The sequence below is a fragment of the Pongo abelii genome, chromosome 1, assembly GCF_028885655.2.
Source record: "Pongo abelii isolate AG06213 chromosome 1, NHGRI_mPonAbe1-v2.0_pri, whole genome shotgun sequence".
In the NCBI taxonomy this organism is placed as follows: Eukaryota; Metazoa; Chordata; class Mammalia; order Primates; family Hominidae; genus Pongo; species Pongo abelii.
This window is the reverse complement of record NC_071985.2, coordinates 147,755,440-147,770,391: the sequence shown is the minus strand read 5'-3', so window position 1 is coordinate 147,770,391 and position 14,952 is coordinate 147,755,440. Positions and strand designations below refer to the sequence as shown.

At 40.0% G+C, this 14,952-nt stretch overlaps 2 protein-coding genes across 3 annotated transcripts in view; one reads left to right on the top strand and one right to left on the bottom strand.

The window, feature by feature from the left end:
• The window catches only part of SYDE2 (synapse defective Rho GTPase homolog 2), a 41,949-nt gene extending 28,105 nt beyond the window's left edge, over positions 1 to 13,844 (bottom strand). Inside the window, exons 1-2 of one of the 2 annotated variants that reach the window (XM_054532033.2) lie at positions 12,361 to 13,844; positions 2,155 to 2,850 (exon numbers count right to left, since the gene is read on the bottom strand). In XM_054532033.2, coding sequence (XP_054388008.1) covers positions 2,155 to 2,850; positions 12,361 to 13,696 — 2,032 coding nt within the window. In that variant the 5' untranslated portion in view covers positions 13,697 to 13,844. The remainder of the gene's footprint in view (positions 1 to 2,154; positions 2,851 to 12,360) is intronic. The other variant, XM_002810659.6, reaches the window with a different exon arrangement.
• DNAI3 (dynein axonemal intermediate chain 3) overlaps positions 1 to 14,952 on the top strand; it is a 176,522-nt gene that overhangs the window by 126,111 nt on the left and 35,459 nt on the right. The gene's annotated exons all lie outside the window — the stretch shown is intronic.

Below are 14,952 nucleotides of genomic sequence, written 5' to 3'. Positions count from 1 at the left end.
AAAGGAGATAGTAAAAAAAGCAGATAAACCATACTTTTAAGTCGTGTTTTTAAAAAAATGTCTGTTAGTCTTTCCAGGTTCACAATTTGCCACAAACATTAAAAAAAAAAGCTTAAGGATAGTCACTTAAATCAAGGTGTCTGTCACTTCATGAACACCAACTTTCTGTCTTTGCTCTTATCCTTACACTCTCTTGCCTTCTCTGAACTATTCCATATCCATCGCTATCTGTAATACTATAGCCTTCCCTATCACTCCACCCTGATCACAATCTGCATTCCAAATTACTATTCTATATAGTATTTATTTCTTTCCCCATCCAGATTACAAAAGCAGCACACATTTGCTCTGGAGAATTAGCCTATAATTAGAAATGCTCAAAGAAAAAAATTTAATTACCTTCAATCTCAACACCCAGAAAAAATAAAAACAAATAAACAAAAAAACACAACATTTCCAGGACAGCTTTCAGCTTTTCTTTCAAAATTGCCATCATATAGTTCACATTGTTTTGGAACTTGCTTTTTCTCTTAATATACATTTACTCCACCTTCCTATGTCCCTGAGAAAAGGTTTGTCCCTGAGAAAAGGTTTTAAATGCAAGTAGTTTATTCGCAAAGTACAGAAACATCAGCAAGGGAGTTGAGAAAATTCAGGGGAAAATTCAAGCTGAATTATCAAGCCTGCTATCACTACGGGCAACTGGAGCTTGACCTCATGAGAAAACTCTGGGAAACAACATAGAATATAAACTCAGAATTATTCTGCCCAAGGGTTGAGGGAGCTGACATAGTTCTATACCAGCTCTTGTCAGTCACTGGTTGAGAGGCACGCTGAGGCTGCCCTGCAGAGAGATTCTCTAAGACTTCAGAGGAAGTCGTTAAGCAGAGGTGAAGATGTTGGTGGCTGGAAATAGGCTTCTCCCATTTAAATAGTAAGTAATAAAACTCAGGGGATATAAGACAAAGCACTGACAGCATCTCCTATACCCCACATCTTTAAATATTCTGCATCATTTGAAATTCTGTAAATTAAAATGACTTGATATAAAACAGAACTGCTTTCTATTCTACATTTGATATTTGCAAGCAAATGTGCCTTATGTTCTGTTTCCTGGGTAGTGTGTCTGGGACTAAAAGAAGCATATCAGAAAATTAAAGGCAATTTTTTTAGATCAAAAACTTTTGAATATTCACAATTTCAAATGGGTCAACCTAATATACATAAAACTTCAATTATTTCATTTTTCAGTTCCATAACTACTGTAGCGCTTATTTTCAAATGGGTCAACCTAATCTACATAAAACTTCAATTACTTCATTTTTCAGTTTCATAACTACTGTAGCACCTATTTGCAAGGGCCTTACTTCTACTTCTCATTTCTTTCTCTCTTCTTTCTTTTGCTCATGAGGAAACTTACGCATAAAAAACACAAACTAATGACCACTGGTACACTAAAAACAAAACTTTTCAGCTGCGGCCAGGCCAGGTGTGAATGAATGAATGAATGAAGCAAAATAAGACTTACTTTTTCTTCAACTCCCTATGATTTCTTGCTTCCAACTAATAGGCAAGCAATTACTGTCTCAAAGGATTGACATATTAAAGCACACCAGATTATAAAGTCAAGTCTGTGGCTCACAGACATGGCTCACACTCATAATCCCAGCACTCATAATCTCAGCACTTTGGGAGGCCAAAGTAGGCAGATGGTTTGAAGTCAGGAGTTCGAGACCAGTCTGGTCAACAAAGCAAAACTCTGTTTCTACAAAAAATACAAAAATTGGCTGGGCATGGTGGCAGGCACCTGTAGTCCTAGCTACTCAGGAGGCTACGGTGGGAGGATCACCTGAGCCTGGAGGTCAAGGCTGTGGTGTGCCATGATTGTGCCATTGCACTCTAGCCTGGGTGACAGAGTGAGACCCTTTCTCAAAAAAATAAAATAAAAATCAAGTCTGTGATAGTAATAATTAAACCAGCATGTACGTTAAAATGTTTATAAACCTTTTTGAGTTTTATTTTCATGAAAATATATTCACTTCACAAGAAAAAGTACATGAATATAACAAACATCTTTCATATTTAGTTTTAGCTACTATCAAATAATTGAAAAACGGAAGAAGAAAGAAAAGACAGATATATGATCATTTTTACCTGCAAAAGGAGATTTCAACATGGGACTGTCCTCCACCATTATACCTTCCTGTGTCTTGTGTCCTAGCCTTTGCTTGTACTGCTGCACAAATTCTGTGGAATGGGCAGGATCTATAGGATTCATTCCATTTGACCATGTGTTCTGAATGTCACCTGCATGTTCGGAAGAGCACAGTAAGTCTTCAGTATGCTGCTCTGCTTTCATCAGGTCACTGCCAGACAACATGCTCAAATTGACAGCAGGGAGCTTCAGAACAGCAGAGTCTGCCTCACCAAAACTCAAGGCACTTGATTTACCAAGGTCATCATCCTCAGGAATGGGGTTGTACCATATTTCTCCTTCATCATCTGCATCATCTTCCTCATTAAAATCTAAAGCACAGTTTTTCGATAATGAAGAGTCTGTAGCGTTACATACCACATATGTACAGTACTCTTTAGATGATTTGAGGAAAGACTGTGATAGCTGATGTTTAGGTAGAGACACAGGTGAGATGGATAAATGACTTCTATCTTGGCATTTCTTATTTTCTTCTTCCAGATTAAGAGGCTTCAGAACACTCTGATACAGCCAATTGCGTTTCTTTGAAACAGTGATGCTGTTAAGTGGCTTATGACCTCTGAATTCAATATTATCCTTCAGATCTTCAAGTTCTCTTCTCCTCATTGAAGACCCATAGGCATTTTCAAATAAATCTGTTGCAAAGATAGAATTGAAGGTAGAATATAATGTCTGGTATATCAGACAGACATGTCACTTCAGACCGGTTATTTAAAAAAATTTTTTTAAACAAAAAGTAACAACAATCACATTCAGAGACTAAAATTGAACTAGAAAAAATTTGAATTTTACATATAGATATGATTTACATTATTTAGAAATCAAACTGCTAGTATAAGTGTCAAAGAATTCTAAGAAAAAGGATATACAAACTCTGAGACTGCCTTTATAAAAACTATAGTGCTAACAAAGCCTTTACCCTAAGCAAAACATACCTTATAAAAAGATTATCTAGAATGCTTTATACATAGTATACCTCTAATCAATATTTGAATAAGTTTCAATTCATTATTACAAGGAACAGAAGTACTTAGAAATATAATATTCCTCCTACCCTTTTCACACAAAGATTAACTTTCAAACCTAATAAGAAAGTATGCCTTACTGATATTAAAATGTCAACATAACATTGGCTTCCTATCCATATAACACAATGGCACCTTATGTAGGGTTTAAGTTCTAAATATCTAGGGCAGAACTAAAAACAAAAATCCCTTCAGAAGGCCCCAGATTAGAAGCAGGTATGCCATCTCACAGTATGCACTACACAGCTATTATTTTTTTTGGCCAGGCACAAACTTAAGCAGCAGAGAAATAAGAATGAACAAAACAATCCCTTCCCTTAAGAAATTCATAGTCCAGGCCCTGCGCAGTGGCTTATGCCTGTAATCCCAGCACTTTGCAAGGCCGAGGCGGGCAGATCACGAGGTCAGGAGTTTGAGACCACCCTGACCAACATAGTGAAACCCCGTCTCTATTAAAAATACAAAAATTAGCCGGGCATGGTGGCGCGCACCTGTAGTCCCAGCTATTCAGGAGGCTGAGGCAGGAGAATAGCTTGAACCCAGGAGGCAGAGGTTGTGGTGAGCCGAGATCGCGCCACTGCACTCCAGCCTGGGTAACAGAGCCAGACTCCGTCTCAAAAAAAAAAAAAAAAAAAAAATAGTCCAATGGGAGACCTCAAATGCTTAGATACATGCATATCTTAATATAAGTAAGACTCTACAAATGTATACATAACATTAATTTCATCTAAAGAGGAAAATATTTTGTGTTTCCAGAGTTGTAAAGCAGGCTTCAATGACAGTCCATAAGCTAAGTATATAACTATCATTATAATAAAAATTCACCGTACATAATTAAAACCACATTTGTAAAAATCTAAGATCATCTCAGGTTTCTAAATTATGGAATTATACGGTCAACTCATCTTATTGGCACAGCAAGTAAAAAATAATGGTCTAAAAATAGAGTGATAAAACACACTAAGCTACAAGGAGCTTAAAACAACTAAAAAATCAGATTTACGCATAATCAAGGTTTTCAGTAACCTCCCTTCTACTGAAAAGAAAATCCTTTAAAAAATCCAAATGTCCAGCCTGGGCAACATGGCAAGACTCTATCTCTACAAAAAATTTAAAAATTAGCCAGGTGTGGTGGCACACACCTGTCATCCTAGCTACTTTGTAGGCTAAGCTGGGAAGATTGCCTGAGCCCAGGAATGTGAGGCTGCAGTGAGCTATGATTGTGCCACTGCACTCTAGCCTGGGCAACAGAGTGAGACCCTGTCTCTTAAAAAAAAAAAAAAAAAAAAAAGTAAATTTTTCCTTTTACAAAATCCTAAACATGTACCCAACCAAGCAGATTAATAATAAATAAATAAATAAACAAACCGTAAACACAAATTGCAAGTCACATTCAATTCCAGATGCAGGAATTAGACTAGAAATCAGAAGGGAAGGAAGCTCCCATGAATACCTACTATGCCAGGCATTTATTTACTCCACAAATGAGTGACTGTTATGTGGCAGGCATGAGAGATAAAGCAGTAAGGAGGCCCCCAACCTCATTTAACCTCTAGAACAATCCTATAAAACAGGTATGATTACCATCATGGGCATCAAAGAGTATGAGAAATATGGTCAAGTCGCTAGCCCTAGGATTCAAATTTAAGCCTGTCTAACTTTAAAACCCATGCTCCACTCACCATGCTACCCACAAACCACACCATGCTACCCATACCATGCTACTCACAAACAGTACAGAAGTAGGCAACCCTCTCTGAATATGGGGATATTCATCCCAATTTGTCTTATAAATTAAAGTGGCTGCTGGTAAGAACTAAGTGAAATAATGTTCAAAATACTTGAAAAACTATAAAGTTCTACTCAAAAACGTCAAGTAACTTGTTCAAGAATACCTTGTTGGTAAATGGAAAAGGCAGCACTCAAACTCATTCTGACTCCAAAGTTTGTGGTGATATACCTAGGCTACTATAAGGGAAATTCAAGAGTCTTTCTTTGGTTCTGTCTCCATTACACTTAAAATCAACAACTGAAAATCAAAACATACTCAGCAATCACTGGGGTTTCTGGGTTTTCAGTGATCACATGATTTTGCCAGGTGCACTGAAGTCTAAATCTATTTCACATTTAAGTTCAAATCCAGTATTTCTTAACAGTATTTCAGACCTTCACAGGATATTATAGTTTGACCCAATTTAAATGTGAAGCAAACAGTATAAAATTACATTACTCATGATGGCTATGAGCCACATCTTACTGTATCTTTTTCTCAGACATCTCTTAGAAATTCCAAATTTTTATATAGCTAGACACATTCATTATTTATGTCTTTTTGGAGTTTTCTGACATACACTATAAATGAGTCTTTAAACATGTTTCTACTACATTGCAAGGAACTGCAGTGAGAAAAATAAAGCTACCAGTATCCCACATTTAAGCAAGTTGATACTTCCATTGATATAATCATTTAATGAAAGTATAATATTAAAAGGAATTATTTTTTTACTAGATAGGGTCTCACTCTGTCACCCAGGCTGGAGCACAGTGGCACTATTATGGCTCACAGCAACCTCAAACTCCCAGGCTCAGGTGATCCTCCCACCTCAGCCTCCCAAGAAGCTAGGACTACAGGCTTGCACCACCACACCTGGCTAATTTCTTTTTTTTCTTTTGGTAGAGACAGGGTCTCACTATGTTGCCTAGGCTGGTCTGGAACTCCCAGGCTCAAGTGATCCTCCTGCTTCCCCCTCCCAAAGTGCTGGAATTACGGTGTGAGCCACCATGTCTAGCCACTATTTTCAATGAAATTACAAACTATAAAAGCTTGAATCCATTCACTCTGATTGCTATTGCCAAATATTTTAAAATAAATGATGCTGAACTTTAAACTTATAGATAAATGGCACATTATTATAATTTATATTGTGTATTATAAATATATAATATTACAAAGGCCAAATTTATTTATTAAACTGAATTAATCAACACATTATTCAAGATAATAAACTTGAGCAATTATTTATAAATTATTTAAAACATTTTTAACTCACTTAAATGGATCCATATGAATGTAAATTCATAGATATGGAAAGCTATTTGCAATCTTCCCTCCCATTTAATGCAACAATGTTTAACCATATTAGCATAAATTTAAGAGTTTTAGCTTCATATATATAAAATATGTTATTTATAAATTATAAATTTTTTTGTAGAGAAAGGGTCTCACTGTTGCCTATATATTGCCTATAAATTATAAATTTTTTGTAGAGACAGGGTCTCACTGTTGCCTATATATTAAATTATATATTATATATAAAAATACATACAATATATAATAAAATATATTTCATATATAAAAATATAACATATAAGTTATATATATACACACACACACACATATTGAAAGAAGGTCCAACTAAAAATATAAAAATAAGTATGCAAAGTTACAAGGCAAAAAAGTCCTCAGTCTCTTGCAACTATACATGTTATGGGATAATTTTCAGATTCTAATTGAAGTAATTTTACTTTGAATCTGTAAGAGAAGAAATGGCAATTAAAAGTTTTTCACTCAGAAAAATATTCCACACAGAGGTGAACTACCCAAGTCAATTCTGTTTTCTCAACTATTATTTCATAATAAATCTACATTACTTACTGAACATTTAACTAGTGCCCCCAGCTCAAATGCATCAGTAAATTTTCCAAGAAATTATATATTTCAACCGTCACTGAAAATGTGTAGTACCGACCGGGCGCGGTGGCTCATGCCTGTAATCCCAGCGCTTTGGGAGGCCGAGGCGGGCGGATCACGAGGTCAGGAGATCGAGACCATCCTGGCTAACACGGTGAAACCCTGTCTCTACTAAAAATACAAAAAATTAGCCGAGCATGGTGGCGGGCGCCTGTAGTCCCAGCTACTCGGGAGGCTGAGGCAGGAGAATGGCATGAACCCGGGAGGCAGAGTTTGCAGTGAGCCAAGATCACGCCACTGCACACCAGGCTGGGCGACAGAGCTAGACTCCGTCTAAAACAAAAAAAATGTGTAGTACACCTAGAGAGACATCTTTTCATCATTTTAAAAATTCTGCAGAAATAAACTCTCTTGCTTTTCCTTACTTCTCTTTAAAAATCCCAAATAAAAGTATCTTATGAACACTGTATTAGATGTTTAAATCTATGTTTTAAAAGCATTAAACATTTTAATATTCATTAAAATCCTGTTTCTAAATAAGTACAAGTATCCCCTGCTTACAGTCAAACTTGGCAGTCCAGATGAAATTACTAGAATAAGCTTAAGTCTTAAGTTTCTGTGTGTGTATATGTGTGTGTGTATCTTTATCTTTCCTAGACAAATCTAAAAGGGGGAGAGGGATAGAATGAAAAGGAAAGAAGCACCTTTTTTATTTTCATTCCCTTGTGGCTAGCAATAAAAACCCTAAAGAAAAAAAAAAGCTGTGTGTTAGCTTTTGAGACGGGAAAGTAGAGAAGAAAACTCTGAGACTGTTTTCAGTTCCACAAAAGTAACAGGGAGCAGCAAGAGAAAGGAGCACAAAAGATGAGCAGAATAAATAAATACCCCCAAAAAGGTACCCTCTAGCTCAATTCTCAGTGCTCCTCAAGGCAGTACTCCTCAACTTCGATCTTTTCACTCTCCATCTAGAATCCTAATGATCTGAGGCAAAGCAGTATTCTCACAAAGCCTGCTTGCCTTCCCCTTGATAATAACAAGTAAGTGCCAGGCACAGTACCAAATGGATTATCTTTTTTCATCCTCACAGCAACCTGAGGACTGAGGCTACACAAGGTTGAGTAACTTATCCAAGGTCACAAGCCTGGTAAGTGGTAGTCTGACCAGAAACCCAGAATCTCTATTCTGTTAACCATTGTACTACATGGCCTCCTCTCTTGCATTTCCAAAATCTCACTAATACTTCTTAGTGCAAGATGAGGCCAATATAGAGGGAACTGCTCAAATGTGTAATATATAAGTAGTAAGTACCTTAATTCATATACATAAAACTGAAGCAAAAAGAGCCCAAGTGCTTTGCTCTATTAGGGGTAGTTTAAGTACCAAGTATCAGAATAAGGTAGAATGTTTTTTTAAAACTTCGGGGATGTGAGAGCTCTAGAAGCTTACTATTCAAAAGCATGGTCCACCAGACAGCAGCATCTACATTGGGAGCAGAATCTCAGGTCCCACCCCACACCTATAGAATCTGCATTTCAACAAAATTTCCAGGGAATTCATATGGACATTAAGTTTGAAAAGCACTGCTCTAAAACAGTGAACCACATTTTGAGTGGCAAAGGTCTAGCAAACAGCCTTCTTAAAAAATAAACACAACATTTCTTGGGAGCCACTGGTCTAGAAATGTAGGACTTTCAAATCAACACAACACTATTTTCTGCTGAATTTGTAATTCTCGAAGTTTTCCAGCCACCAGCAACTCCAATGTTCCATGGCACTCTTCCAGAAAAAGAAAAAAAAAAAGCAACTGCACTTGCTTTCTAGCACCACAATAGCAGAATCTCTCAGGAAGAGATTTAAAACTAGAAGACTGTCAAAAACTATATACCTATTGCTACTCATCTTGAAGAGAGCCAATACAGAAAAAAATTGTTGGAAAAATTCATAAAGACTATGTAATTCATAAAGATAAAAAATCAGAGTTACAAATACTTGAGAAAAGTAGATGGGAATCAAGTCATAGTGTCAACTTCACTTTAAGATGGTTAAAGATCATACCAAACTAATTAATACTACCTTAAAATAATTGTCTAAAAATTTTAGACAAAATACTAAGTTATACAGTCTAAAGTTTTTTCTTTCACAGACCATGTAGCAGGAAAAGTGGAGGCAAAGTAGGCTAATTATTTTTTAAAGCAATAAAAGGTGCTTTTGAATTTGTTTCTGAAAACTATATGCTAATTAAAACTTATTCATAAAGATTTATAATGATGTATAGTTGGCAAACACATTAAGATTCCTTTGTAATCTTAAGGCTTGCAGAAACTTGACAATTTTTATTATGTGTAATGACTTTAGATTTCTTAAATAATCATCTCAATTAGGAACAATTCGGCCAATCTGTGAACACTACATACTTAACTGCATCAAATCTTTTGGCATTATAATATTATCAAAAGTTCTTAGTAGGAGCCAGAAATCAAAATAGAAAATCATTTGTGTTTCCATTTGTCATATAGTCTCAAAAATTTTCACAATACCTATATAAAGTATCTCCATTTCACTGAATAATTATTCTGTATTACAAATTCTAAATATAATTTTATTTTGACAAAATATGAATAATACTGTACAGAAAAATGTGCTATAAACCTTTTAGGATATTTAACATCTTTACATAAACAAGAATGTACTGGTTCATCTAGACCGCTCCAAATAAGTTTTGCAGAAAACACGATTTAAAAGTAGAAGTCAAGTTACATCAATTTGAAGTAAGTAAATATTTAAAGGTAAACGTTTAAAATGGATACAGCAATTGCTTTTTTTAATTTAATTTAATTGTTTTTTTTTTTTTTTTGAGACGGAGTCTTGCTCTGTCTCCCAGGCTAGAGTGCAGTGGCGCCATCTTGGCTCACTACAAGCTCCGCCTCCCAGGTTCACGCCATTCTCCTGCCTCAGCCTCCCAAGTAGCTGGGACTACAGGCACCCACCACCACGCCGGGCTAATTTTTTGTATTTTTAGTAGAGACGGGGTTTCACCGTGTTAGCCAGGATGGTCTCGATCTCCTGACGTCGTGATCTGCCCGCCTCGGCCTCCCAAAGTGCTGGGATTACAGGCATGAGCCACCGCGCCCGGCCCAGCAATTACTTTTTAAAATGTCTTTAAACCTGGCCTAAGATTCTCCCATCTTCTCTGCAACTTTGAGGAAGTTACTTACCCCGCTATGCCTTGTTGAAATTCACCCATATCCTCAATCCAAGCAATTTAATAGAATTAATTGGATCAGACCTTTAAAGAACTCTAGAGTCTCTGATCTTATATAAACAGGGGCTTTTTTCAAACTCATGACGCCTTGGGTTTGAATCCACATAGTAGTTTGAATCCATACACAGGTACCTACTGAGTGATCTTGGGCAAACTGCTTAATCCCTCTGTTCTTTTCCTTGTAGCTGTTGTTAAATGACAGCATATCTCCATTTTGGGGGCTATAAAAATTGTATGAGAACCACCTAAATGTATCCAGAATGGACTTAATAAGACCAACTAAACTTCATGAAAAATAATTTTTTTAAAAAGCTCTCCAAATCTATACTAGATATGTAAACACTGCACAAATTATTTTTATCTCTCCTGAAAAATGAGTTAGTGATTTAAAAGGAAGTAACATCTGAGAGTTGTTTAAACCAGAGATTATGGTAGCTTTGGCTTAGATTTCTCATAAAATATCTAAAATACTATCACGTAATAATTCTGTTTCATTTTAATTTCTAAGCAGTTTCATTTAATTAGTTGCTTAATGCAAAAATCAAATTCATTCTTAAAGGAACTGTATTTATTACTTTAAAAATCCTTGAATGTTTACTACTGGGGGCATTAAAAGCCATCACATGGTAAATGTTTTAGCTCTGTGACAAAAGGGTGAAAAATATTTGACTATTTTTTGTTATGGCTGAAATTCAACTATGGTACCAAGAGTTAAAACTAAGCCAAAGTGGGGGAGGTAAAAATATTGTGGCAATAAAATATAATAAATGATTACAAATTACTCCTGGAAATGCATGTTTAATATGAACTTAATATAAAGCATACCTCTCTTAACAAAGAATTTACATTCTATTATCCTTTTGTTCAAGTGAAATGGAATATTTAACTTGAGAATAAAATTTGACAGGTATGTATTAGAGCCGTATAGACAGGAAAAAACTTTGCAAGTTGGCACACACTTTGAATGAATCATTTGATTTGTCTTCATTGATAAGAAGTTTTGTGAACTTTGTTTCTCCCCACTGTTGTGTGTTTATTGGTTAAACAAAGTTAATGTGTATAAATCCAGTCCTGTAGGATTTGTAATTACTACCAGAGAAACCGCCAAGTACTGTGAATACCTTTTACATTTCAGGATTTAATGTTTTCAAAATTATTCCTGACTTATAAATCTTTATGCTCACTAAAAATTTTTATATGTAAGAGTATTCAAAAGACCATGTTGTTGTGGCTGACTTTGAAGATATTATACTCCTTTCAGGAAAGATATTTTGATATTTACAACATAATTGACAGGTTTCTAGAATTGATAACCTAAACCTTCAGTGATAGTTAAAAATCATGCACATACAAAATAGGGAGCATAATCCTAAGGATCAATATACTTTTTAAAAAACTAATTTACTTCTCATATAAATAGGGTTTAAGTTTGCAAATGACTGCTTTAAAAAAAAAAAGTACCTGAGGAACATTTTTCTTTTGATTAAAATGTTAGTGTCCTTGATTTTTCACAATAAAAAGATTACTTACTTTGTTGAGGTTTCTTTGTCGGGGGGAGGCAGGTCGGTGTATGTGAAATACTACCTGACTAAAAAATTCTACTTATGGTAGGGTTTTTTTGTTTGGTTTGTTTGGGTTTTTGGTTGTGTGTATGTATGCATGTGTGTGCGTGCCTGGGAGAGGCAAAAAAAAAAAGTTGTAATGAGTAAAATGACAGTTTATGAAGCCTATAAAATCTACCTTGAATCAAATTCAAATTTACAAACTCCCCAAAAGTCTACGGATTTGCCTAGAGCTACAAAGAATAAAAATCAAGACAGTGCCGCCCATCTGTAAACTTACTAAAAGTGTGTTAAACTTAACCTTTACTCATTTAGGTAATACTTAGGGAATAGGCACACTGGTTTTTCGAGAAGAAAACACAACCCCAATTCTTCATGCCATTGTCTGATTTAAACAAAACAAAACAAAAAAAAGCAAAACGAGTAAATGCATTACATTAAGTAACCCCGAAATTACTTTAAGCTGCCACTTACATGACACTTAGTTTCGCCCGGTAACGTACCTGTCTGCAAAAACATACCTTTTTCTTGGCTCTTAAGACAGAAGCCCAGTCGGTAAACAGTAAGGCTCGCGGTGCTAGCATTTTGATCGCAAAGTATCCTACCTGTCAGCGTAATTCTTTGGTCTGGAGGCACCGACAGGACACGGTTTTCACGCACTTTCAAAGCTCCCACATTTGGGGAGACTGCCTGCGTTCCTGTGACTTTGGGGGCCGTCCCATGGGCACGACCCTTCATTCCCAGAGACAGCAGACGCCCTTTGTACATCCACTTCTGCAGCTTCTTGACTGTCACTACCGGCGGCTTGAGGAAGGAGGGGCCTTCCTGGCGGTCTCCTTTGCCGCTGCGTATCACAGAGGACCCCGCTGGATCCCTGAAAGGGCTTCCCGAGGAGCAGCCGTGGTTCTTGGAGCCTGAAGGCTGGAGGCCGGTGGGTGCAGCCGCCCGGGCGCGGTCCCCACTCCAGCCATCCATCCTGCCTCCACGTGGCGGGGGCTCGTCCCAGTCCCCGTGCGCGCCGCACCTGATCCAGCTGTCGCTCGGCCACCGCTGGAAGGGAGGCGGCTTGGCACCCACCCGGAGGCTCTCGAGGCTTCTGCTGCAGGACGGCCGCATCCGAGGAGTCCGCAGCTGGCCTCCCCGCGACTCCCTCTGAGGCGACCGGGGCGGGGACACCTGCTGCCGAGGGCGTCCGCCCCCTCCCCGCTCCCCGTCTCGGGGGCAGGCTCGGCGTTCCGCGGCGCCGCGGGAAGGCGGCTGGCCCGGAGCCCGGGCTCCCGCGGGGAAGCCGTGATCAGCCAAGCCCCCGCCACCCCGCCGCGCGCCCGAGTCAGGGGGCAGGTCGTGCATGGCCTGGATCAGCAGATAATAGGCCTCTCGCAACTGGGTCCGCAGCCTGCCTGTCTCCAGGAGGCCGCCCTCCGCCCCCAGGGAGGAGCCCGCCGCTGGGGGAGGCGGGGGACGCCGTTCCGCCTCCGCCCCCTCAGGCTCGGGCGCAGACTGCGAGCCGCCGGGCAGGTTTTCGTAGTAGTCGGCATCGTAGTCGTCTTCGTCCTCGTCCTCTTCCTCCTCCTCTCCGCTGCCCTCGGAGCCCTCCGGGGAGTGCGGAGGGGCGTGGGCGAGCCCATGGCTCCGGGGGGCGGCCTCCTGCCCGCCGCGCGGCCGAGGCCCGAGCGCCCCCAACTGCTCCGGGTGCCCTCCGGGGACCCGCGCCCCGGGACCCCACGCCTCAGGTGACAGCGAGGGCTGCTGTAGGCTCGGCCCGGCTCCCCCGGCGTGCTCACGTGGGGGGGTGTCTGCGGCACCCCAGGCGTCTCCCGCGGCTGCCGAAGAGGCCGCCACCGCAGCTGCGGCTGCCGCCCGGAGCCCTAGCCCCCCGGTGCCGCGAGGACCCCGCCTTCCCCTGAGCCTGGACAGCGTCCTCCTCAGAGGGTCCGCCATCCCCTCTGCCTTAGCCGCGAGGCTCACCCCCGCCGGGGGGAGAGGTAGGAGCCCCGCTGCGGAGAAGACCGCGCTCGCGGAGGCGGCGGCGGCTCCCCATGACCGGCGCTGGCCCTCGCCGGCTCCTCACATACTTGGCATAACTCTGCCGCGGGAAGGCGTGGGGGAGGGCGATGGCGCCGCAACGCGCATGCCCCGGAGCCCCGGGCCGCGACGGGGCGCGCGGGCCGGGGGCGGCAGTGGTGGGTTCTCGGGGTGGGCGAGTGGTGCAGGTGGAGGCGGAGGTCGCGGGCCGGGAGGTAGGTAGTAGGTCGGCTGAAGCTGACCGACGGAAGCAGGGGTGGGCGCGCAGAGAGCGAAGGGTGCGGGGAGAGTTGAGGCAGAGGAAAGAAGAACGAGCAGGAACGTGAGTCTGGGCTGGTGGCTGCAAAGTTTTGGTTAAGGAACCCGAGAAAGGGAAAGTGCCCTCCTGGCTGTCACCCCAGCACCTTCACCGCCACCGCTGCACGAGGTGTGTCTTCGGCATAGCAAGTCCTAGCTTGAGAGAAAACAAAGATTGTTTTGACGGACAAAGTATGAGTGCAGGTGTATCTCGGTGCATGTGTTCTAGAACTGTATCAATCATTTTAATTGCCCAGAGAGCTAGCTAGCTAAAAGAAATTTACAGCGATTCCTTTTCTATGAGTTCTTTTATCAAAAAACAAAACAAAACCCACCCACCGATGTCTCTTTTAAGTCTGTTTTTCCTTCTTTATTTCAGTTAATGCATGCTAACAAAATTAATTCTTACATCAGCCAAAACTTGTAAAATGGAGCCACAAACATTATGTCGCTCCATCACCCTACCTACAAGATTATCATACAGGTTTGCAGCTTTCTAATAGAAAAAAGTTAACGCTTCATTTTAATTTAAATAGTGAGTTGAGAAGCAATTGAATTGAAATTGAGACACAGTGTAATCTGGAAATAACAGCTGTCTCCCAAAAATGTTAAATTCCAGGTTCTGGATAGCAGTTGCAAACTCAAGTACCCCTCGTTGCCAGAGATTAATTGATTCAGTGACTGATAAGAATCAGTCGTGCTATCATCCGTGATTTGAGTTACTTTTTTTTAGTGTTTACATAGTAGAAAGGGCCTTTTTCTGAGTTACTCATAAATATACTGACACCCAGCACAGTACATGCACTTAGTAGATACTCAAATACTTAAGAAAATATTTGTTGAATAAATGTTTGCATTACTGAATAAAATGAAAT